Genomic DNA, 25,208 nt, shown 5'->3' with positions numbered 1-25,208 from the left:
TGTGGTCAGTCCAGTGGTGGTTCTCTATGTTCAGTTGGAAGAATTCTCTCTGCTGGGTCAGGAAATAGTCCATTTGGACTCCAGACTGGCACTCGATCTGATCATTAAAGCTGGCACTCTCCACTGCAGTATTGAGGGAGTGTTGCACCTTTAAGGCGTGACGAAAACAGGGGCCCTTGCCTGCTGGATCAGGTGGAGGCGTTAGGTCCACTTTGTGATGATGGACAAATGAGTTCTCGGTGCCCTGGCCGATGGTCCTGCCTCAATTAGAACCACTGCCACCTGGACACCTTGGTAGTGGCAGGTTGGCACCCAGGTGGCACTGCCAAGGTGCCAGGCTGGCACTGCCACAGTGTCTACACTGGCACTGCCAGGGTTCCTAGGTGGCACCAGCAGTGCCAGGGCACAACCCTGCCCAAAAGGCATGCGGTTGGTGATTCCCTGGGAGACCCCCCACCTGTGATGTTCAGTCTGGTCCCCGTTTGCTGGGACCAGTGCTGAATGTGCTTGCCTGAAGCAAAGGGATTGAATCCCAAAGCCTCAGGTACCTCAGTAATCTACATATTAGAGTGAGGCTTACTACTTCGCTCTAATATGCAGATTTGCCAAAATGTGATCCCTCCCATTGTGGATGGAATTCGCCTTGCAACATCTCGCGAGATTGCGTTGGGTCTCACGAAGCGTGACTAGCCGGGTAGATCCCGGGAGCGGGGTCTCCCAACTTTCAATGGGCACGCTGCACCGTGGTGAGCTGCTTTTCCGGGGCAGTGTGGCCGTTGGATCGCGCCCTTTGTTTCGCTCTCCACATTTGCTGCCTGACCCGCTGACTTTTCCAGCATTTTCTGTTTTTATTTCAGATTTCCAGCACCTGCAGTATTTTGCTTTTACTATCATACCTGGTAGGCTTCTGCCGCCTCAGCCATTAGGAATTATTACGACACTTATGTTTGTGCTCCTTCACACCTGATCTTCTGATGTTTTCATGCTGTCTCCTATTATTTTTAGAGGAGGAGTGGAAAATGCGCTATGATTGCACCTTGCTGGAAATGGAGTTTCTCAGGAAACGTGTCCGTACATTTGAGGAAAGGATCGATTCAGAATTGCAGATCAGAAAGGATCTGGAACAGAAGGTAAAGGACCTGGATTTTGAGGGGAAAGGTTATCAACCTGGAGGGTTCTTCTCTTCTGTCACCATTTCCCGCTCTTTTTGCCGTTTCCTTTGCGGGGTTCCGTCAAAGGAAATCCCCTTCAGTTTATCAAGGCAGTGGGTTACAACACCCAACAATATTCCCTATTTTTCCCATTTATTTTGAGCAAGACACCGAATGCTGCCGGGATGGGGAAGAATATTTGGGAGAAACTAAACTACAATGGAGCCTTCAAATTTGACCCGAATGAAGGACACCCCCCAAGGGTCATGGAAGTGTGTGTCATTGCCATTTTAAAACTTCATTCATAAGGTTAACAGATCCCCTTCCTGAAAGGGCATGATTGAACCAGGTGGGTCATTATGGCAATCAGCAATGGTTTCATTCGACTTTTTAAGCCCACATTTTTTTATTGAATTTAAATATCACGATCTGCTGTGGTGGGATTTGAACCTGGGTCTCTGGAATATCAACACTGGGTCTCTAGAATACTAAGCTGGTGACATTATGCCACCACCACTTTCCTGCAGGTCAAAGTCCCTTTGCTTTTAACGCAGAAAGTGCAGAGGATACTGGAAGTCTGCAGCGGGATTTGGATAGGCTAAGTGAATGGGCTAGGGTCTGGCAGATGGAATACAATGTTGACAAATGTGAGGTTATCCATTTTGGTAGGAATAACAGCAAAAAAGATTATTATTTAAATGATAAAATATTAAAACATGCTGCTGTGCAGAGAGACCTGGGTGTGCTAGTGCATGAGTCGCAAAAAGTTGGTTTACAGGTGCCAGGCTGGCAGTGCCAAGATGATTAAGAAGGCAAATGGAATTTTGTCCTTCATTGCTAGAGGGATGGAGTTTAAGACTAGGGAGGTTATGCTGCAACTGTATAAGGTGTTAGTGAGGCCACGCCTGGAGTATTGTGTTCAGTTTTGGTCTCCTTACTTGAGAAAGGACGTACTGGCACTGGAGGGTGTGCAGAGGAGATTCACTAGGTTAATCCCAGAGCTGAACGGGTTGGATTACGAGGAGAGGTTGAGTAGACTGGGACTATACTCGTTGGAATTTAGAAGCTTGCGGAGGGGGATCTTATAGAAACATATAAAATTATGACGGGAATAGATGCGGGCAGGTTTTTTCCACTGGTGGGTGAAAGCAGAACTAGGGGGCATAGCCTCAAAATAAGGGGAAGTAGATTTAGGACTGAGTTTAGGAGGAACTTCTTCACCCAAACAGTTGTGAATCAATGGAATTCCTTGCCCTGTGAAGCAGCAGAGGCTCCTTCATTAAATGTTTTTAAGATAAAGATAGATAGTTTTTTGAAGAATAAAGGGATTAAGGGTTATGGTGTTCGGGCCGGAAAGTGGAGCTGAGTCCACAAAAGATCAGCCATGATCTCATTGAATGGTGGAGCAGGCTCGAGGGGCCAGATGGCCTACTCCTGCTCCTAGTTCTTATGTTCTTAAAAGGCAATGATGTGAATAACTAGTCAACCTGCTTTTAGAGTTGGTTGAGAGGAACATCATAGAATTAATGAATCCCTACAGCACAGAAGGAGGCCATTCAGCCCATTGAATCTGCACTGACCCTCTCTACCCAAGCCCACTCCCTGCCCTATCCCAATAACCCCTTAACCTAACCTACACATCTTTGGGCAATTTTAGCATGACCAATGCACCTAATCTGCACCTTTTTGGACGGTGGGAGAAAACTGGAGCACCCGGAGGAAACCCACGCAGACACTGGGAGAACATGCAAACATTCCCTGGCTGGAACTGAACCCGGGTCCCTGGCGTTGTGAGGCAGCAGTGCTGACCACTGTGGCACCCTGTCATCAAGCTTCTAATGGTGTCTTATCTCAATGTAATTGGTTCAGTGTGACTGCCAGTCGGGATTGTTGTCCGAGACTGACGCTCGAGCAAGCTCCTCAAAGCGGCTGAAATGAGCGGTGATTAGAAGGGAGATTTATTCACGTTTGTTGGTCAGCTCCGGTTTTCATTTCTGTGGCCTGGTCAGCTTACAGATCTTCAGGGAAGCTACGAGAGCACCAAGCGGAACGTTCAGCAGCTGAGGAGAAAGAGCAAGTGTTTGACCTCTGAACTGGAGGACACCAAGGTACTGATGGAAAGTCAGCAAAGCCGAAACCATGAGTTGGAGAAGAAACAAAAAAGGTAGGATTGACCTCCAGAGGAACAGGTGCTGGTTATTAGTTTGGCTGCTTGATCTGATCCAGCGTTTTTCTTTCACTGTGCTACTTGGAGCTGATACCCTTGGCCGCAGCCTTTGTCCCGTGTTATGCAGTGTTCTTCACCAACTCACCATGGCTACACGAGGCACGTAGCCGTCTCGCTCTCCCGTAAACGAATGGTCGCACGCATGTGCTGGAAAATATCGCTCACAGAACAGTTCATGATACTGCTGCATGTTGTGCACGAGATATCAGTGAATCCCCTTCATCGCTTATCAGATATAGATTGATCCACTGTCCTCAACCCTTTTCCTTTCTAACTTGATTAGGATGTGCCCAAGATTAATACTTTTATACGGGCTCCCCTGCATTCTTCAACACTTAGTGAGTTCACAACTGCATTGGGTACATTATCAATCACATAGAAAATTTTTTGCGGCCATTATGATTTTTTTCATTGACTTTCTGGCCCCCTCGCACATCGCTCTTTTGATAAACATGGTAGTCAGACCCACCCTTGGTTCATTGTCTCCCTTCCATTCTGCGGCCAATAGTTGGAGTTCTAATTTAAAGGTAGAGACGCTAAACATTTGCCAGTGGAGTCGGAAACAATTTCCTGGCCACCTCTGGATACCTAGAATCATTATTATTAATTCTATTGTATTGCTGTTCTCCTCTATTATACTCTGAAGAACCATCCTGAAAAGATTTCTGGATCTGAAGTTCTTCCAACCAGTGGACTTGATTTAAAAAAGTTACATTTATTGAACCTCTTTCACAATTTTAGGATGTACCGTGGTGCTTGGCAAATGAAGTACAGCCACTTTCGTAGTGTAGGCAAATACGGCAGCCAATTTGTGCATGGCTAAATGCCTGGGACAGAAGAGAGAGACAACGACAATTAAACTGTTCTAGTGCTGCTGGTTGAGATTATTGCTGCTCATGAGACGAGGAGAACTTCCTTTACTCTTTATATAGCGGGCGGCACGATAGCACAGTGGTTAGCACTGTTGCCTCATAGCGCCAGTGACTCGATCTCAAGTCTGACCTTGGGTGGCTGTCTGTGTGGAGTTTGCACTTTCTCCCCGTGTCTGCGTGGGTTTCCTCCGGGTGCTCCGGTTTCCTCCAACAGTCCAAAGATGTACAGGTTAGGTGGATTGGCCATGATAAATTGCCCCTTAGTGTCCAAAAGGTGAGGTGGGGTTACTGGATTATTGGGATAGGGTGGGGAAGTATGTCTAGATAGGGCAGGGGAGTGCGCCTAGGTAGGGTGCTCTTTCAGAGGGTCGGTGCAGACCCGATGGGTAGAATGGCCTCCTTCTGCCCTGTAGGAATTGTATGATATCACGGGATATTTTATGTCCACTTGAGAGGACAGATGGGGCCTCAGTTTTAACAACCCCACCGGCAGAGCAGATCTCCCTCGTTATTACACAGGAGTGGCAGTTGAGTTTATTTGGGCAATCCTGGAGTGAGTCTTCAACTCACGATCTTCTGCCTCGCCAGGTGGGTCTGCCACTACTGATCTTAGGCGAGCCTAAATTTTCACATTCTAATACATTTAATTTACGATTGGATTGGATTTGTTTATTGTCACGTGTACCGAGGTACAGTGAAAAGCATTTTTCTGCGAGCTGCTCAACAGATCATTAAGTGCATGGGAAGAAAAGGGAATAAAAGAAAATACATAATAGGGCAACACAAGGTATACAATGTAGCTACATAAGCACTGGCATCGGATGAAGCATACAGGGTGTAGTGTTAATGAGGTCAGTCCATAAGAGGGTCATTTAGTAGTCTGGTGACAGTGGGGAAGAAGCTGTTTTTGAGTCTGTTTGTGCATGTTCTCAGACTTCTGTATCTCCTGCCCGATGGAAGAAGTTGGAAGAGTGAGTCAGCCGGGTGGGAGGGGTCTTTGATTATGCTGCCCGCTTTCCCCAGGCAGCGGGAGGTGTAGATGGAGTCAATGGATGGGAGGCAGGTTCGTGTGATGGACTGGGCGGTGTTCACGACTCTCTGAAGCTTCTTGCGGTCCTGGGCCGAGCAGTTGCCATACCAGGCTGTGATGCAGCCAGATAGGATGCTTTCTATGGTGCATCTGTAGAAGTTGATAAGGGTTAATGTGGACAGTGAGCTTAAGTGAGCTTAATCACTTTTAATAAACAAACATTGGAATTCGTAATTTCACCTGAAAGAATCTACAGTCACTTGGATCAGCAAACAAACTGTGAAATGCAGTATAATGGAAGATTGTGAAATTATTCATGCAGCACAAATCCAGTCATGTTTGCCTCAGTCTTTTGTCAATAGAGAGAGTGAAATAGCAAGCAATTATCTTTTAACACTCTACACAGATTTAAAGGATAGAAGTTTTAAATGCCTTGACATATAGACAGTTGCTTTTGACACTTTTGACAGTTCTTCTTGAAAGTTTTATGTACATTCATTCCCACTTTTAACAATCCCAATGGGCACTTTAGTCTCCGCCCCCCCCCCCCCCCCCGCAAAGGGCAGCTTACTCCCCCCAAAGGTGCCCTGGGAATATATCCAAAGAAGAACCCTCCCTCTGCAAAAGGATACCCACATCTCCAAAGGTCTTAACAAAGTTGAGGCCTGCTCCTACACATGTTGTATTCTCACTCTTAGCGAATAAAAATCAGACATGACAGGAGGCAACTGCAGTTTTATTTTGCAGCTGCCTTGGTGAAATGCAGATGCACAAATCCCAATCTGGACCCATTGCCAGCCGTGTGAAAATGGTAGCTGCCATGTTCAGATGGAGGACTTCCATATTTCGGCCTCTTCTGCCATTTTTGCAATGGAGGAGAGTGTCTCCATCATTATGCGTAATATTTGGCTAATGGTAAAGTTCTTAAAAGTGTGGATGAGCAGAGGGATCTAGGTGTCCATGTACATAGATCCCTGAAAGTTGCCACCCAGGTTGATAGGGTTGTGAAGAAGGCCTATGGAGTGTTGGCCTTTATTGGTAGAGGGATTGAGTTCCGGAGTCGGGAGGTCATGTTGCAGCTGTACAGAACTCTGGTACGGCCGCATTTGGAGTATTGCGTACAGTTCTGGTCACCGCATTATAGGAAGGACGTGGAGGCTTTGGAGCGGGTGCAGAGGAGATTTACCAGGATGTTGCCTGGTATGGAGGGAAAATCTTATGAGGAAAGGCTGATGGACTTGAGGTTGTTTTCGTTGGAGAGAAATAGGTTAAGAGGAGACTTAATAGAGGCATACAAAATGATCAGGGGGTTGGATAGGGTGGACAGTGAGAGCCTTCTCCCGCGGATGGAAATGGCTGGCACGAGGGGACATAACTTTAAACTGAGGGGTGATAGATATAGGACAGAGGTCAGAGGTAGGTTCTTTACGCAAAGAGTAGTGAGGCCGTGGAATGCCCTACCTGCTACAGTAGTGAACTCGCCAACATTGAGGGCATTTAAAAGTTTATTGGATAAACATATGGATGATAAGGGCATAGTGTAGGTTAGATGGCTTTTGTTTCGGTGCAACATCGTGGGCCGAAGGGCCTGTACTGCGCTGTATTGTTCTATGTTCTATGATGACATTTTAGATCATAGTATCACCAAACGATTCATAAAATGACCATGGGCCATAACATCCAAACTCCAGGGAATCATATTTGGGTGGTACCCAAGGATACATGGGAGCACCCCTCTCCAGAAGTAAGGTTTGCAGGGCACAGAAGAGCAAACTTCCTTTGGGCAATTGCCCTGCACTAGGAGGCATCCAGAAATTGTGACATAAATAGCAAACTTCAGATGGTTCCGACTGGGTTACATCAACAGTTACCCAGAAGAAGTTAGGAGAATTAAAAGCTCTTCTAACTTCTGGGTAACAATTGTACAGACCCACGGGACTCCCCCAACACCTCCAACTATTCACCCATACTGGGGTCACGGTGCAACCCCCAACTACTTTCCCTGCCCCTCCCCTCACCTGGCCTCCTCCCCCCTAGGAAATTCCAACTCCTGTTGACAGGAACCCCCCAAACTATGGGGATTCTCCCACCCCCACAGGGACTCTCCAACCTCCAACAAATTCCCCACGCCCAACCAAGGCCCGACCCGGCCTGACCCCTTAACAATCCTGAGGCGCGACCCAAACCAATAACTCCAACCGAGGCCAGACTTGATTTTACAACCCCCCCCCCCCCCTCCCGCCCAGTGATAATTACTGCAGTGATGTCAGAGAGTGGGTGGAGCTGGGCTGTCTGTCAGCTTTTTACTTTTGCTTTAGGCTTTTTGCTGCAGGGTGTGTTTGGTTTCATTTTAGTTTTGGAGAAGCTGCAATCACAGCAGGATGTGTGTGAATCTCTGCAAGCTTAGAATGTCCATTTGCTGATTTCAACGTGGTAATTGCTCTCAATGGTGAATTTAAACCTGATCTTTGTGTCAAAAGGATCTTTTGTCTTCTGAATGTTGTTTGGGAATCTATTAAGGATTACTTAGTGTTGTATTCTTTGGGGGTTGTATTTGAATTAATGGTTGCTAATATGTTCACTGTATGTTTTAAAAAGGTTAACTTGAGTTCATAGAATAAACATTGTTTTACTTTTTAAAAAAATTCCATTTCTGCTGTACCACACCTGTAGAGTGCGCCGTGTGCTCCCCATACCACAATCTAGTAAAAGTTGTGGGTCAGGTGAACTCCATGATACACTTTGGGGTTCTCTAAACCCTGGCCCATAACAATATAATAATATTTATAATAATCTTTATTGTCACAAGTAGGCTTACATTAACACTACAATGAAGTTACTGTGAAAATCCCCTAGTCGCCACATTCCGGCACCTGTTTGGGTAGACAGAGAGAGAATTCAGAATGTCCAATCCACCTAACAAGCACGTTTTCCGGGACTTGTGTGAGGAAACCGGAGCACCCGGAGGAAACCCACGCAGGCATGGGGAGAATGTGCAGACTCTGCACAGTCAGTGACCCAAGCCGGGAATCGAACCTGGGACCCTGGCACTGTGAAGCAACAGTGCTAACCACTGTGCTGCCGTGCTGTCCAGAACTATACATAATAAAAAGTTACTTGTGCTATAGTTTCAAATCTGGGGCGGGATTCTCCATCTCCCCGCCGGGTTGGAGAATCGCCGGGGGGGGGGGTGGCGTGAATCCCGCCCCGCCACTTCACGCTGGCAGCTGAATTCTCCGGCGCCGGTCTTTGGGCGGGGGCGGGGATCACGACGCGCCGGTCGGGGGCCATCGGCAACGGCACCCCCCCGTAATTCTCCGGGCCCCGATGGGCCGAGCGGCCGCCCGTTTTCGGCCAGTCCCGCCGGCATGAAATGGTCCTGCTCCATCCCGGCGGGACCTGGCTTGTCGGCCGTCTACCGGGGTCCTCGGGGGGGGGGGGGGGGCGCGGGGGATCCGGGGGGGGGCCCCCTCGGTGGCCTGGCCTGCGATCGGGACCCACCAATCTGCGGGCGCGCCTGTGCCGTGGAGGCACTCTTTCGCTCCGCGCCGGCCTCTGTAAGGCTCCGCCATGGCCGGCGCGGAGAAGAAACCCCTTGCGCATGCGTAGGACGCACCGGCAGTTCTTCCCATGCGCCAGTCCACGCCGGCGGTTCTGCACATGCGCCAACTTGCGCACTCCCACGGCGGTCCTTTGGCGCCGGTTGGCACGACGCCAACCCCTCCGGCGCCGGAAGTGATCCTGCAACCTCCGGTGACCCGACGCTGGAATGGTTTGCGCCACTCTTGGAGCTTGCGTCGGGCCATCGTGCCAAGTGCGGGAGAATCCCGCCCCTGGCGTCTGCAGTTTATTGGGCTCAGCCAAGGATCTTGGGTATTTTACATCAAATCTAATTTCACCTGTATTGCGACTCTGGGTCAAACGGGGCTGGGATTGACCACATACTAACTGATTGTGTCGTGACAATGTTCATAACAATTGATTCTAATGCACTCACCCATTGCAGTTTTGATAATGATAATAATCGCATATTGTTACAAGTAGGCTTCAATGAACTTACTGTCTGGCCAACAGAACTGACCTCTCTCAATTCATTGAGAGAGTGGGACAGAGAGAGAGAGACGTGTTTTGAAAATTGGTTTTGGATCTGGTTTGAGTTGAAATTGGTGATTAATACCATTAAACCTGGACCTTTCCCTCACATCCTTCACCAATGGCTCCTGGTACTATTTACCAAGAGAACCTCAGGGGAAAACCTGACTCTAATTTATTCTCATTGTATTTATTTCGCTTGTGGTTCATTTTCACTGACCAGGTTCGACATGGAGCTGGCTCAAGCGCTCGGGGAAGCTGCCTTTGAGAAGACCCTTCGTGAAAAGGTTACACAGGAAAACCAAATGTTGCGGACTGAACTTTATCGAACACAGCATAATTTGCAGGTGAGACACAGACAAACTGGGGCTGATTTAGCACAGGGCTAAATAGTTGGCTTTTAAAGCAGACCAAGGTAGGAGAGCAGCAGGGTTCAATTCCCGTAACAGCCTCCCCGAACAGGCGCCGGAATGTGGTGACTGGGGGCTTTTCACAGTAACTTCATTTGAAGCCTACTTGTGACAATAAGCGATTTTCAGATTACAGCATGATTCCTTTAACCGTCCCAGCAACTTGAATCTTTCGATATATACATATCGGTCATCATGTGTATGAAACACAAATGCTCATGTCATTTGAGTTTGAAGTACACCCCATCTGAGTGAACAAATCTTCGATGAACGGCATCTTTCCATCTGCTGAGAGCTGTACTCTCTTTGTCTCTTACTTGTTAAGTTATTCTCTTCTTCCTCTTCCATGGCTTTCCTTGTGGATGAGACAAATGATGAGACAAAAGAGTAATCAGGATCTCTAATACATTACTCTACAAAAACAAGCTACTGGAAAAACATGTGTTCCTCTCCTTTCTCTGGAGGGATCCTTTGCTTCTACTTGGGATGTCTGATGTCTGTGCATGTGTAATGGAGGGGGAGAAAATGGTAGACTGTCTGTCTCGTGATGTCTGCCACTCATGCACTTGCTCACAGCGCACCAGCCTCAGGTCCTAACTTACACCAGTGAATGATGTATGAGCAACTATGTGATGGAGGTCCTGCCTATAGTGAAACAAAGACCCCACCACATACAACATCCACACTGATCATGAGCAGTTGCCTTTCCCAGATAGAGGGAGCACTAATCATTTGTCTGCACATTTGTAGCCAATTATAAGAATGTTGCTTAAATCCTTGGACGGTTCAATAAATTCCTTGCACCTTTAAAAAAAAAAATTTAGAGTACCCAATTCATTTTTTCCAATTAAGGTGCAATTTAGCTTGGCCAATCCACCTACCCTGCATATCTTTGGGTTGTGAAGGCGAAACCCACGCAAAGACGGGGAGAATGTACAAACTCCGACCCAGAGCCGGGATCGAACCTGGGACCTCGGCGCCATGAGGCAGCAGTGCTAACCACTGCACCACCGTGCTGCCCGCCCATGCACCTTCTTAATCCCTTACTTTTCTATTTACACACCACTTCACAGCACATCTCCGGTCACATGGTGGCCAATTTGGGGATTTCTGTGATAAGCTGTTCTGAGTTTAATGGCGTTGGGTGGCCGGTTAGCTTGGTTGGATTGAGATATGGAGCAACGCCAACAGCGTGGGTTCAATTCCCGTACCGCCTAAGGTTATTCATGAAGGCCCCACCTTGCCCCTCACCTGAGGTGCGGTGATCCTCAGGTTAAATCACCACCAGTCAGCTCTCCCCCTCAAAGCAGAAAGCAGCCCATGGTCACCTGGGGACTTCCATTTTAATTTCATTTGTGTGGTTGCAGGAACAAAGATATCATGAATTAACAGATCAAAGAGAATTGTTTGGGCCCCATATATTACAAAAGTTGCATTGTGGGGGTGTTGGTGGTGTCATTGGCCTCGTAATCAGAGATTCAGGACAAGATCTGGGGACCCGGTTCAAATCCCACCAAGGCAGATGGTGAAATTTGAACTCAATAAAAATCTGGAATTAAAAGTCTATTGACGATCATGAAACCAGTATTGCTTGTTGTAAAAACCCATCTGGTTTACTAATGTCCTTTTGGGAAGGAACTGTGCCCTACTTATGACTATTAAAGGCTCTCTGAAATGGAGGGCAATAAGGGATAGGCAATAGATACTGAAATCGAAAAAAACCAGGAGTGTACATTCTGTAATTCCTCGATCTGGCCATGATGGAATACGTAAAAGTAAATGAAAACACGTTTGGTGTTTTAAGGTTGCTTACTCTGAACTGTTCATGTTCTGATGGTCAGTTTTTATATAATTAAAGAGAGATTGGTTTTATTGTCTATCATATCTAGCATTCACATAACTCACTTATGTGAATGCTAGATATGATAGACAATAAAACCAATCTCTCTTTAATTATATAAAAACCCATTCCATCATGCAATGGGGAAAGTATGTCAATAAATCAACATCCACCTCTATGACTGAAATATTGAGCGTGATGAGCATGGATTGGATATGAGAGAATCCTTACTGTCAAGAGAGGGAGGGGGAATCAGAAAGAGAGTAAAACTCAGCCACTCTTCCCACACAGTATCTGCTCCCTCTCTCGGGGAGACGGTGTGGAATAGTGTTAATGTCACTAGTCTCGTAATCCCGAGACCCATTGGTTGAAATCCCACCGCGGCAGCTGGTGGAATTGAAATTCAGTTGATAAACCTGGAATATAAAAGCTAGCCTTGGTAATGGTGGCCATTGCAACTATCGTTGATTGTTGTAAAAACCCATCTGGCTTGGCTAATGCCTTTTTGGAAGAAAGACTGCCACTCTTGCCTGGTCCATGTGACTCCAGTTCCATAGTCATGAGGTGAATCTAAACTGTCCTCTGATATGGCTGAGCACTGAATGTTAGGAGCAACTACTGACGGGCAACAACTGTTGGCCTTGCAAGCGCCTGTCTCATCCCATTGAATAAAAAGAATGATAAGTTGGTTCACATGCACAGTAGCATTGTGGTTAGCACTATTGTTTCACAGCTCCAGGGTCACAGGTTCGATTCCCGCTTGGGTCACTGTCTGTGCGGAGTCTGCACGTTCTCCCTGTGTCTGCGTGGGTTTCCTCCGGGTGCTCCGGTTTCCTCCCACAAGTCCCGAAAGGCATGCTGTTAGGTGAATTGGACATTCTGAATTCTCCCTCGGTGTACCCGAACAGGCGCCGGAATGTGGCAACTAGGGGCTTTTCACAATAACAGTGTTGCTGTAAGCCTACTTGTGACAATAATAATAATAAAGATTATTACATAAGATATCTTAACAATAATATTGTCACTTGAACTGCGCAGCAATTTCCAGAATTTACCAAGTTAACTGAAGTTACCAAGGAAGTGACTGCCGTTTTTTTCCTCTTGTTTGTTAGGGAAAAGAATTGGAGGTCACAACGCTAAATCAGAAAGCAGCAGAACTGAAAGTGGAACTGGGTGACCTCACATCTCGTGAGCCGCAGGGTCAGGAGACTGTGGCTCAGATAAAGAAGCAGCTCCGACACTTGGAGGCTACCACGAAGCAACAGAGTAAAGAGAACAATGAACAAGCGGGAACGATTGAAAAACTGGAGCAGGTCAGCCAGCGCCGGATCACCCAACAACCAGGGCTGCCGAGCCATGTCTTTTAACTCATAACTTTTCCTTCCCCAATCGAAAGTGAGCGGCAACAGGCAGAGGACATCAGAATGAGGCCCCTAACCCAACTCTCCATGTTCAGAGTCACCGCCGGGGATGCTGTGCAGTGATCAACAGCAGGGACTTAGGCCAATTTTACTACCCCCCCCCGCTTACATTTTCTCTGCTCTGCTCTCCCCCACCCCACACCCCCCCCTCAGCTGGTACCCAGCGTGGTTGTCTGTCAGTTATTTGGTCACTTGACTGGAGGCTCCGATCAGGATGTCCTGCTGTTACCTTCCCCCTCAGGACGGCAAAGCATTCGGCTGGGAAACACATGAGAAAACCTGAGCCTCCAGTCAAGAGCCAGGTGGAGGCCATTCAGCCCACTGAGTCTCTTCCGCAATTCATATCTCAATCCCATCTTTCATTTCCTATCCGTTGATACCGTTACCTAAAAGAATGTCGCAATCTCTGTTTTGAAGTTTTCAATTGACTTCCCCCAGCCTCAACAGCTTTTTTTTTGGGGGGGGGGGAGGGGTCGGCGCAGACTAGATGGGCCGACTCGATGGGCCGAATGGCCTCCTTCTCACTAAGGATTCTATGAGGTGTCTATGAGATTGCCAGCGCCCACTGTCTAGGCTGCTTGACTGAGGTGTCGGAGGGCTAAAGGCAGCAGTTTAAACCCCTCAATAAAATGAGTCAGGCGAGGAGAGTGGGTCGCACAATGTGTCTTCCACAGCTGCACTGTGGCCTCGTGAGTTCTTACAGCTGTATAAGTACCCATTAGTTTTCGCTGAAAACCTCTAGATTAAACTCCAGCTTTGCAATATTCTCCCAACCCATCTTCCATTGTCCGGGATGCATGTCGGAGGAGGTAAGGAACCTCCCGGGGCTGGTTGCCACGCTCGGCCTTGTCAGCATGTACCGGGAGCGAGCCTTGTTAAGATTAGATGAAAAGGGCAATGAATTGATCTCCACGCCCAGCTAAAAGAAAACACTCAGCTTGCGTTATATTCCAGAAATTACACTTTCACTGAGGACCGATAATATAGAAAAAAGTTTAATTTGAAGAGCTACTGAATCACACAGTTTATAGAGCTTACTTGTTGCTTCTAATGCCAACTAATTCCGTGTGGTAAAAGACTGCTGAAGAGCACGAATTATAACTTAGAGGCACGGCCATCTTCCCAAGGGCAATTGTGGGTGGGCAATAAATAAACGGTGGCCATGCCAGTTACACCCACATCCCGTCAACAAATGTGAACATTTACATTCTGTGTCCTGATTATATTTTTATAAATGTGCATTGGCAGAAATATTGCATGTTCGCAGTGTTGCTGAATGTTTCTCTCTTTATTTGGCTCTGAATATGGCGGTCAATATGGTCGCCTTCCTTAATTCTAATTGCATTTGCTCTAGAGTCGCCAGGTATCTTTCGATACCGCCACAAGGTTCAAACCGAATACTGATCAAAGACTCGATACACCAGTTAGTTAGTTCAAAGTCAAATGCTTATTTATTTACACACACAGTTAAATATACTCATGGAAAATACTACAGACTAAACTATCACTACTGCTGAAGCCTATACTTAGCTTCGGGCGCCCACTCAGTCAGAGGAACATTGGCCGTTGTTCGGTTCTGAGGTTGCTGGGGTCGAAGTGGTGAAGGGGAACAGCTAAGGTCGTCTGTCTGGTAGCGTGCGTTGACCTTGGACTTACTTGTTCTGGTGCAGCTGTTGGACAGGTCTCTCCTCGGTGAGAGCCGGGTCCAAGAGAACAATTTTCTCTTTGGGGGGCTCCTTCTTATAACCAAGGGGGCTTCGCGCTCTTTTGGGCAGGCCTTGAACTTGGCCCCAATCAATTGGGCCGTTTCTTGATCATTCATATTGAACTCATCCAATAAAGGGGTGGGTGCCCTGATGGCTGGGCATGTCCTAGGTGCCCGCTGGCCTGCTTTGTTCCGGTCTCCTCTGGCGCCGGGGTGTCTGCCTTAGTATCGGTTACTCAAATGTTGCTCTTTTGTTCCCGGAGATGGGCCATTAGTATGCTAATGGGCCACAGTTTTGGTCTTGTCTGGGAGCTGCGGCTCCAATATGCAGACAAACCCTGAACCTGCTTGTTTTCTCAGTATTGTCCATTTTCCATGCAAACTTTGCAAAGTGTCCATTTTGTAATCGGGAAGTGGCCGTCCCAGATGGCTACAGCAACTCACGTGTTATTATTGTAACTAAACAATTTGGAATGTTAGGAACATAGGAACAGGAGTAGGTCATAGAATTTACAGTGCAGAAGGAGGCCATTCAGCCCATCGAGTCTACATCGGACTTTGGAAAGAGCACCCTACTTAAGCCCACACCTTCACCCTATCCATGTAACCCAGTAACCCCACCTCACCTTTTGGACACTAAGGGACAATTCAGCATGGCCAATCTGTCTAACCTGCACATCTTTGGACTGTGGGAGGAAACCGGAGCCCCCGGAGGTAAGCCGCGCAGACAACGGGCAAACTCTACACAGTCACCTGAGGCCGGAATTGAACCTGGGTCCCTGGCGCTGTGAGGCAGCAGTGCTAACCACTGTGCCACCGTGCCTCCTCTTCCTCCCTTCAATGGGATCATTGCTGATATTTATCCTCACTGTATCCAACTCATATCGAATCCTCCTTTTAGCCTCTCCCTCCCTTTTCTCCAACCCTTGGATGATTGTTGGTTGCGAAGAGTCATTTTCTACATTCACATGGGAACACAACCACTTTGACGAGAGATCACAGTTCCTCTTGGCCCCCCAGTACAGAGGCAACACTTTCAGGAGGTGGGTTGAGGGGGAGGGGGTGGAATGACAGAAAGGGAACAGGAAAAATCACTTTAATCTGGAACATGTTGCTTGATGAAATGTTTATGATGTGTCTTGATGTTGCAGTATTACTTGCCTGCATTTTTAACAGACTATATTACCTCTCTGTTTTGTTGTAATTCCCCAGTAAGTTTCTTTCTCTGTTTCTCATCTCAGCCATCGTTTCACTTGTTGTTTGTCTTGTTTTCATTCTTTTAATTTTGCTCTTACTGTTTCTGAATATTAATTTTTCATTCTCCGTCCCTTTTATTTCCTCTGCCTCCATCTCTTTGTCATTCCCTCCATCTTCCTGTTTTCCACTCCCCCCAACTTCCTCCCTGTCACCTCTCATTCCTCTCCGACCCCCTCTTCTTCTACTTCTCCTCTTTCTCTACCTTCTGTCTTCTCCCACTGCCTAACTTCTCCTCTTGCCCCTCCCCGCTCTCTTACACTCTCCTACTCTTCCTCTCCCTGCATTCAGACACATCTGCGTTCTGAAATAGAGCTGGAGCGAATGAAGGATATTCATCTGAAGGAGCTGGAAGACAAGGAAGAAGAGCTGGAGGATGTTCGCAAGTCCTGCCAGAGAAGGGTATGCTCGTCACTGCGATACAGTGTGCGACTGATTCCTTCCTTCTGCATACATTATTTATCCAGAGTTGATAGAACCATAAAATCCCAACAGTGCAGAAGGAGGCCATTCGGCAGATCGAGTCTGCACCATCCCTTGGAAAGATCACCCTACTTAAACCCATGCCTCCACCCTATCCCCGTAACCGCGTAACCCCACCTAACCTTTTGGACACTAAGGGGCAATTGATCATGGCCAATCCACCTAACCTGCACATCTTTGGACTGTGGGAGGAAACTGGGGCACCCGGAAGAAACCCACAAAGACACGGGGAAAGGTGCAAATTCCGCACAAACAGTCACCCGGGCCGGAATTGAACCCGGGTCCCTGGAGCTGCGAGGCAACAGTGCTAACCACTATGCAACCGTGCTGCCCCGCTGACCTTTTCGGTCATAGAGGTGATGGGTTTGGAAGGTACTGTTGAAGGAGTCTTGGGAAGTTGCTGCAGTGCATCTTATAAATGGTGCACACAGCTGTCACTGCATGCCGATGCTGGAGGGAGTGAAAATGTAAGATGGTGGATGGAGAGCTGATCAAGTGGACCCCTTAGCCTGGCCGCTGTCACGTTCTTTTTTGAAAAATTTTAGAGGACCCAATTAATTTTTTTCCAAGTAAGGGGCAATTTAGCATGGCCAATCCACCTACCCTGCACATCTTTGGGTTGTGGGGGTGAAACCCATGCACACATGGGGAGAATGTGCAAACTCCACACACACAGTGACCCAAGGCCGGGATTGGAACCCGGGTCCTCAGTGCCACAGTCTCAGTGCTAACCACTGTGCCACATTCCGCCCCGCTGTCACGTTCTTGAGTGTCGTTGGAACTCATCCAGGCAAGTGGAGAATATTCAACTGCACACCTGCCTTGTGGATGGGCAGACTTTGGGGCTTCAGGAGGCGAGTTCTCGCTGCAGAATTCCCAGCCTCTGACCTGCTCCTCTCGCCACAGCACTTGTGTGGCTGGTCCGATTAAATGGCCGTTTCCAGGAACGCCATCCAATTAAAGATAGTGTTTCATCCCCTTGAGGTCCTGGCCTACTCAGAAGGCTTGTATGGATATTGATGTGACTGAGGTGCTAGACCTGGTTGATTTGTGAGTGCCCTTGAGGCTCGTTGGGCAATTAACTCAGAATGCCATTGACCATGTCTGATGTCTGGGGGTTCTTTCTCTTTGTCATAGCTTCGTCAGTTGGAGATGCAGCTGGAGCAGGAGTTTGAGGAACGACAGCTGGTCCTTCATGAGAGACAGGACTTGGAGAGCTTGGTTGGCACTCTCTGTGAACAGGTCAGTGCTTCAGATGTGTGATGGGGATTATAAGCTGGTGTGATGGAAACATCTCTGAAACCCCAGCAAAGCAGCACAACTACCTCTGGAAGTCTCACACATTGACAAGAATGATGCTGGCAATTGTTGGGTGTACAGGGCCGACAGGCCTGGTCCCTATTTCTCTTCAGAGGGGTAACTTAACTGAGGTCTTAAAAACCATGAAAGCTTTTGATGGAATACATACAGAGAGAATGTTTCCTGTTGTGGGGAAGATCACAACAGGAGGCCATCAATATAAGACACTCACCAAGAAATCTGATGAGGAATTCAGAAGAAACCTCTTTATCCAAAGGATGGTGGGAATGTGGAACTCGCTACTACTGGATAGTGGTTGAAGTGAATAATGTAGGATACAGTTCAGGGGAAGGTAGACAAGAAAATGAGAGAGATGGGAATAGAGGTTCACGACGATAAATTGAGCTGAGGAGCAATGGGGAGGCTAAACACGAGCATCGACTGGATGGAGCGAATGGCCAGCTTCTGTATGTGTGTCATTTGTAATCCTATGTAAATACATGGGGCGGGATTTTCCAAACCCCCGCCGGGTAGGAGAATCGCCGGGGTGCGCCGCCCCTCCGACGCTGGCTGCCGAATTCTCCGGCACCGGATTTCAGTTGGGGCGGGGACCACGGCGCGCCGGTCGGGGGCGTTGGCAGCACCCCCCCCCCCCCCCGCCCAGCAATTCTCCGGGCCCCGATGGGCCGAGCGGCCGCCCGTTTTCGGCCAGTCCCGCCGGCGTGAAATGGACATGGTCCAACACAAAGGGACCTGGCTTGTAGGCCGGCTAGGTGAGTCTTCGGGGGGGGGGGGGGGGAACCGGCCTCGGTGGGAGGGGCCCCCATGGTGGCCTGACCTGCGAGATCAGGGCCCACCGATCTGTGGGCGGGTCTGTGCCGTGGGGGCACTCTTTCCTTCCGCGCCGGCCTCTGTAGGGCTCCGCCATGGCCGCCGCGAAGAAGAACTGCCCTGCGCATGCGCAGGAACCCGCCGGCCGGCCTGCGCATGCGGGGAACCATGCCGGCGGTTCTGCGCATGCGCCAACTCGCGCCAGCCCTTCGCCGCCGGTTGGCGCGGCGCCAACCCTTCCAGCGCCGGCCTAGCCCCCGGAAATGCAGAGGATTCCGCACCTTCTGGTTGGCTCGACGCCGGAGTGGTTTGCACCGCCCTTGGCGCCGCCGTTGGGCCACCTGGCCAGTTGCGGGAGAATCCCGTCCATGAATTAGCAAAGTCAAGGGGCGTCATTCTCCGACCCCCCGCCGGGTCGGAGAATGGCCGTTGGCCGCCGTGAATCCCGCCCCCGCCCCCGCCGAAGTCTCCGCTCCCGGAGATTGGGCGGGGGCGGGAATCCAGCCGCGCCGGTTGGCGGGACCCCCGCTGGATTCTCCGGCCCGGATGGGCCGAAGTCCCGCCCAGGAATTGCCTGTCCCGCCGGCGGGACCAGGCAGCGTGGGCGGGCTCCGGGGTCCTGGGGGGGGTGCGGGGCGATCTGACCCCGGGGGGTGCCCCCACGGTGGCCTGGCCCGCGATCGGGGCCCACCGATCCGCGGGCGGGCCTGTGCCGTGGGGGCACTCTTTCCCTTCCGCCTCCGCTACGGCCTCCACCATGGCGGAGGCAGAAGAGACTCTCCCCACTGCGCATGCGCGGGAAACTTTCGGCGGCCGCTGACGCTCCGCGCATGCGCGGGGAAACTGACAGCGGCCGCTGACGCTCCCGCGCATGCGCCGCATTTCCGCGCCAGCTGGCGGGGCAACAAACGCCATTTCCGCCAGCTGGCGGGGCGGAAATCCCTCCGGCGTCGGCCTAGCCCCTCAATGTTGGGGCTAGGCCGCCAAAGATGCGGAGACTTCCGCACCTTTTTGCCGGCGCGATGCCCGTCTGATTTGCGCCGGCTTTGGCGCCAGTCGGCGGGCATCCCGCCGTTGGGGGAGAATTTCGCCCAAGGATAGTAAAGGTGAAGAGAATGAACGATTCAGTATTCCAGAAAGAGATTTGCAGACTTAGGAACACAACCTTTTCAGCTGAAACCAATTTAAGTTATAATTGTGAGGGTTAAAGTTGAATTCTCTCCTGTGGCCTAGTGGTGTCGGTCGCTGAGCTGGTAAACCACAAACTTAGAGTAACGTTCTGGGATTCGAGCTCGAATCCCACTATGGTGGATGGTTACATCTGTCAGGAAATGTGTATCATTACTGGTGGACCAGCAGTGTTAAATATTTGTTTGGTGACTGGTAAACTATGGCCTATCAGACTAACTAACTAAACTGTGCACCAGGTCTTCTGGCAATTTAACTTTGTAACTTTTTTAATCAGATGATTCATAATTGAACATTCAATTTTCATCTGAAGGTGTCTGGTCTCAGGTTCCGAGAAGCTATGCTTCCTGTATGGGTCCAGACAGTGAATGGTGTCAGGTTATTTGACTCCAGAGTGCTACGTCCCCATATACATTTCATCTGATCATTGTAACAACAATCGAAAGCATAACTGTGGTGGATCCCGCTCCCTTGCCCCTGTGGTATTATCATAAATATAAGACCAGCGAGGGTTAATGAAATGTCTGGATCAGCCACTAGAGGGAGCTAGAGTTACAAGTATATCAGACATTGGGCGGGATTCTCCGACCCCCCCCGCCGGGTCGGGGAAATCGCTGGGGGGTGGCGTAAATCTCGCCCCCGCCACCCGTCGAATTCTCCGAAGGGTGAAAAGTCGGCGGGGCGTCAATTGCGCCGCCCGCCTCGGAGAATGGCAGGGGCGGGCGCGAGACAATGGACTCCGGATCTGCCCATATTCTCCCGGCCGGATGGACCGAAGTTCTGCCAACGTGACCATGGGTCACGTCGGCATAAATCAAAACACCTTTTTAACGGCATCAACCAGTGCTGATGGTTGACGCCGTCCAGCGTGGTGGTCGGTCACGGCCTGGGGGGTGGCCGCAGGAGAGGTGATGGTGTGGCCGCAGTCTGTGTGTGTGGGGGAGAGGTGTGTGTGTGCGGCGGGGGGTGGGGTGGGGTGGGCTTCGGGGGAGTGCCGGGGAATGGGGGGGTGAGTGCCGGCGAGGGGGACGGGGGTGATGAGTGCCGGGGATGGGGTGTGAGTGCCAGGGACGGGGGTCTGAGTGCCAGGGACGGGGGTCTGAGTGCCGTGGACGGGGGGGTGAGTGCCGGGGACGGGGGGGGTGAGTGCCGTGGACGGGGGCGTGAGTACCGGGGACGGGGGGAGTGAGTGCCGGGGACGGGGGGGTGAGTGCCGGGGAAGGGGGGGGTGAGTGCCGGGGAAGGGGGGGAAGAGTGCCGGGGACGAGGGGATGAGTTCCGGGGACGGTGGGGTGAGTGCCGGGGACGGGGGGTGAGTCCTGGGGACGGGGGGGGGGGTTAGTGCCGGGGACGGGGGGGTGAGTGCCGGGGACGGGGGGGTGAGTGCCGAGGACGGGGGGGGGGGTGAGTGCCGGGGACGGGGGGGTGAGTGCCGGCGAGGGGGACGGGGGGGATGAGTGCCGGGGATGGGGGGGTGAGTGCCGGGGACGGGGGGGTGAGTCCTGGGGACGGGGGGGGGTGAGTGCCGGGGACGGGGGGGTGAGTGCCGGGGACGGGGGGGGTGAGTGCCGGGGACGGGGGGGGTGAGTGCCGGGGACAGGGGGGTGAGTGCCGGCGAGGGGGACGGGGGGGATGAGTGCCGGGTTGGGGGGGTGAGTGCCGGGGACGGGGACGGGGGGAGCGCCGGGGACGGGGGGGTGAGTCCTGGGGACGGGGGTGGGGGTTAGTGCCGGGGACGGGGGGGTGAGTGCCGGGGACGGGGGGGTGAGTGCCGGGGACGGGGGGGTGAGTGCCGGGGACGGGGGGGTGAGTGCCGGGGACGGGGGGGTGAGTGCCGGCGAGGGGGACGGGGGGGATGAGTGCCGGGGACGGGGGGGTGAGTGCCGGGGACGGGGGGGGGGGTGAGTGCCGGGGACGGGGGGGTGAGTGCCGGCGAGGGGGACGGGGGGGGGTGAATTCCGGGGACGGGGGGGTGAGTACCGGGGATGGGGGGGTGAGTGCTGGAGATGGGGGGGTGAGTGCCGGGGACGGAGGGGTGAGTGCCGGCGAGGGGGACGGGGGGGCGGGGGGGGTGAGTGCCTGGGACGGGGGGTGAGTGCCGGCGAGGGGGACGGGGGGGTGAGTACCGGGGACGGGGGGGTGAGTGCCGGGGATGGGGGGTGAATGCCGGGGGGGGGGGGGGGGGGTGAGTACCGGGGGGGGGGGGTGGGGGTGCGTTCCGGGGATGGGGGGGTGAGTGCCGGGGACGGGGGGGATGAGTGGCGGGGACGGGGGGGGTGGGGGGTGAGTGGCGGGGACAGGGGGAGTGAGTGCCGGGGACGGGGGGGGGGTGTGCCGGGGAGGGGGGGACGGGGGGGTGAGTGCCGGCAAGGGGGACGGGGGGACGGGGTGAGTGCCGGGGATGGGGGGTGAGTGCTGGCGAGGGGGTGAATGCACAGGTATATGAATGCACGCCATCGGTTGCGCGTATAGTGCAGGGGTTAGGGTTAGGGTTGGTTTCACCTGGGGGGGGGTGCCGCACATCGGGCAGGGAGGGGGGGGTGACTCACCCAGGCTGCCCTGATGAGGTAATTCACCTTCTTGTGGCACTGGGTGCCTGTCCGTGGTGTCAGAGCCACGGCGCTGACGGCCTCTGCCACCTCCCTCCACAGACGCCGGCTGAGGCGTGGGGCGACCCTGCGGCCGTGTCCGGGGTACAGGGACTCCCTCCTCTCCTCCACTGCGTCCAGGAGCGCCTCGATGTCACGGTCCTGGAACCTCAGGGCTGCGCGGTGGGCTGCCATCTTCTCGTGTCTTCCGGTGTGAAGAGGGCGCGTCTTTTGAGCCGTCACGTAGTGCGGCGTCAATGACGCCGCACGGCATCACCGTCCTCGTTGGTTGACGCTATCGCGAATGGCGTCACGCCGCTCCTAGCCCATTTGGGGTTGCAGAATTTGTTTGGGGGGGCCCGATGCCGGAGTGGTCCGCACCGTTTTTGGCGCTGGGTCCCGGACATCACGCCAGTTTTTGGAGAATCCCGCCCATTGATGCTAAGCCTTGTGGGGGAGAAGTGGAGGAGTTAGGTAGAGTACAGACTGAAGGAAAGATAGTGTGAGCAAGAATAGATCATAGTTTATAATAGTGCAGAGATTAGTTGTAGGTGAGTGTAGATTATATGTTAATTATCAACTGTGCATTATTTAGAAGTACATGCCGAATCCAAATTTATAAATTTAATAAATTTATAGTTTTGTTCAAGTTAAAGCTATTTTGTGGTCTTTGTGAACACTGTGCCAACCATCCTGAATTTAGCAACACAAAGAACACCACAGCCCCTCCACACCCCCCTACCCCCCCACCCCCACCCCACCCCGCCCCCCAGACCAGCCATGCTGAGCTCAATGCTCATGGTGCATCTGGTGCTGGCTGACACAGCAGAAGCTGGGAATTGAACCTTGGCTCATTGATTGCACACTTGTCAGCTCCACACTAAACTAGCACAAGTGAGACGCCCAGGTAACATGATCAGTTATACCTGAATGCTCTAGTCGAATGGGAATAGGGCTGGGACGGTTCGGATTTGGGCGGGGCTTTATTGACTGGGTCAGGTTGCTGTATCAGGCTCCTGTAGCGAACGTACGGACGAACAGGACAACATCGGACTATTTTAGGCTGCATCGGGAGACGAGACAGGGATGCCCCCTCCCGCCACTGTTGTTCGCATTAGCCACAGTGCAGCTGGCAATTGCACCGGGAGCCTCAAGGGGCTGGAAGGTCTGGTCCGTGGTGGGGTGGAGCACAGAGTCTCGCATTACGCAGACGACCTGCTCATGTATGTATCGGACCCAATACAGGGGATGGAAGAAATCATGAAAGTGAAAATGAAAATTGCTCATTGTCACAAGTAGGCTTCAATGAAGTTACTGTGAAAAGCCCCTAGTCTCCACATTCCGGTGCCTGTTCAGGGAGGCTGGTACGGGAATTTAACTGTACCTGCTTTCAAAGCCAGCGATTTATTATGACACGTTGGCAAGACATCCCACGAGGTCTGGAATGCAGGATTAACCCTCTTTTCTTTCCTTCTCTGCTGCTGCTGTGCCTCATCATTCAAACGTTTAGATGCATAGCGTGATGCAGCTTGACGGACAAGTTGCTGTCATTTTAAACCATTGGTAGCAAGTTTCTCCCAGTCATTAATATCCTGCTGCACTTCAAGGATAGTTTCAGAGTGTCTTTGAAGCATCTCCTTTGCCCTGCCCTGGAGCGTTGGCCTTTTGAGCGTTGAGGAAACAGGGGCGAAATTCTCCCGAAACGGCGCGATGTCCGCCGACTGGCGCCCAAAACGCCGCAAATCAGACGGGCATCGCGCCGGCCCAAAGGTGCGGAGTGCTCCGCATCTTTGGGGGCCGAGCCCCAACATTGAGGGGCTAGGCCAACGCCGGAGGAATTTCCGCCCCGCCAGCTGGCGGAAACGGCCTTTGTTGCCCCGCCAGCTGGCGCGGAAATGCCATCTCGGGGCGGCGCATGCGCGGGAACATCAGCGGCCGCTGACAGCATTCCCGCGCATGCGCAGTGGAGGGAGTCTCTTCCGCCTCCGCCATGGTGGAGACCGTGGCGGAGGCGGAAGGGAAAGAGCGCCCCCACGGCACAGGCCCGCCCGCGGATCGGTGGGCCCCGATCGCGGGCCAGGCCGCCGTGGGGGCACCCCCCCCGGGGCCAGATCACCCCGCGCCCCCCCAGGACCCCGGAGCCCGCCCGCGCCGCCTTGTCCCGCCGGTAAGGTAGGTGATTTAATTTACGCCGGGGGGACAGGCATTTTATCGGCGGGACTTCGGCCCATCGCGGGCCGGAGAATCGCCGGGGGGGGGCCCGCCAACCGGCGCGGCGCGATTCCCGCCCCCGCCGAATATCCGGTGCGGGAGACTTCGGCAACCGGCGGGGGCGGGATTCACGCCAGCCCCCGGCGATTCTCCGACCCGGCGGGGGGGTCGGAGAATGTCGCCCCAGGACCTGATTGGTGGGAGATGCTTATCTGCGATCCAGTCACAGTGTCCAACCCATTGTAGTTAATTGTGCAGGAGTTTTGCCCGAATGCTTGTGGAGTTGGCTTCAAGAAGGACATGTGTGTTTGTTTGACCCTCCTCTCATTGACTCTCGGGGATTGACTATCGCGAAGGCATTGCTGATGGACAGATGCTGAGAACTCTGTTCTGTTCACAAATAAAGTCTGAAGTACACTGATAACAGAGGAGAAAATCCCCCCACTTTGCTCTGAATGAGTTGATCTCCCTATTTAGCATTCCTGGTGTGCAGCAAGGGAGGAGGACATTCTACCCATCATTGCCTGTGCTGGTTCTTTGACAGAACTATGTAATTAGCTTTCCTGTGAGATGAACACAGCAATGTACAAATGAACGACAGTTCAG

General features: G+C 51.8%; 1 protein-coding gene across 4 annotated transcripts in view; it reads left to right on the top strand.

The window, feature by feature from the left end:
• Nucleotides 1-25,208, top strand: part of LOC140391704 (unconventional myosin-XVIIIb-like) — a 546,871-nt gene that overhangs the window by 359,927 nt on the left and 161,736 nt on the right. For all 4 annotated transcript variants that reach the window (XM_072476590.1, XM_072476756.1, XM_072476499.1 and 1 more), the window contains 6 exons: nucleotides 1,006-1,130; nucleotides 3,161-3,315; nucleotides 9,596-9,719; nucleotides 12,735-12,935; nucleotides 16,294-16,404; nucleotides 17,623-17,727. In XM_072476590.1, coding sequence (XP_072332691.1) covers nucleotides 1,006-1,130; nucleotides 3,161-3,315; nucleotides 9,596-9,719; nucleotides 12,735-12,935; nucleotides 16,294-16,404; nucleotides 17,623-17,727 — 821 coding nt within the window. The remainder of the gene's footprint in view (nucleotides 1-1,005; nucleotides 1,131-3,160; nucleotides 3,316-9,595; nucleotides 9,720-12,734; nucleotides 12,936-16,293; nucleotides 16,405-17,622; nucleotides 17,728-25,208) is intronic.

This window comes from Scyliorhinus torazame, chromosome 1, assembly GCF_047496885.1.
Source record: "Scyliorhinus torazame isolate Kashiwa2021f chromosome 1, sScyTor2.1, whole genome shotgun sequence".
Classification (NCBI taxonomy): Eukaryota; Metazoa; Chordata; class Chondrichthyes; order Carcharhiniformes; family Scyliorhinidae; genus Scyliorhinus; species Scyliorhinus torazame.
Note: the sequence above shows the minus strand (reverse complement) of the source record. Positions and strands in the feature narration are given on the sequence as shown.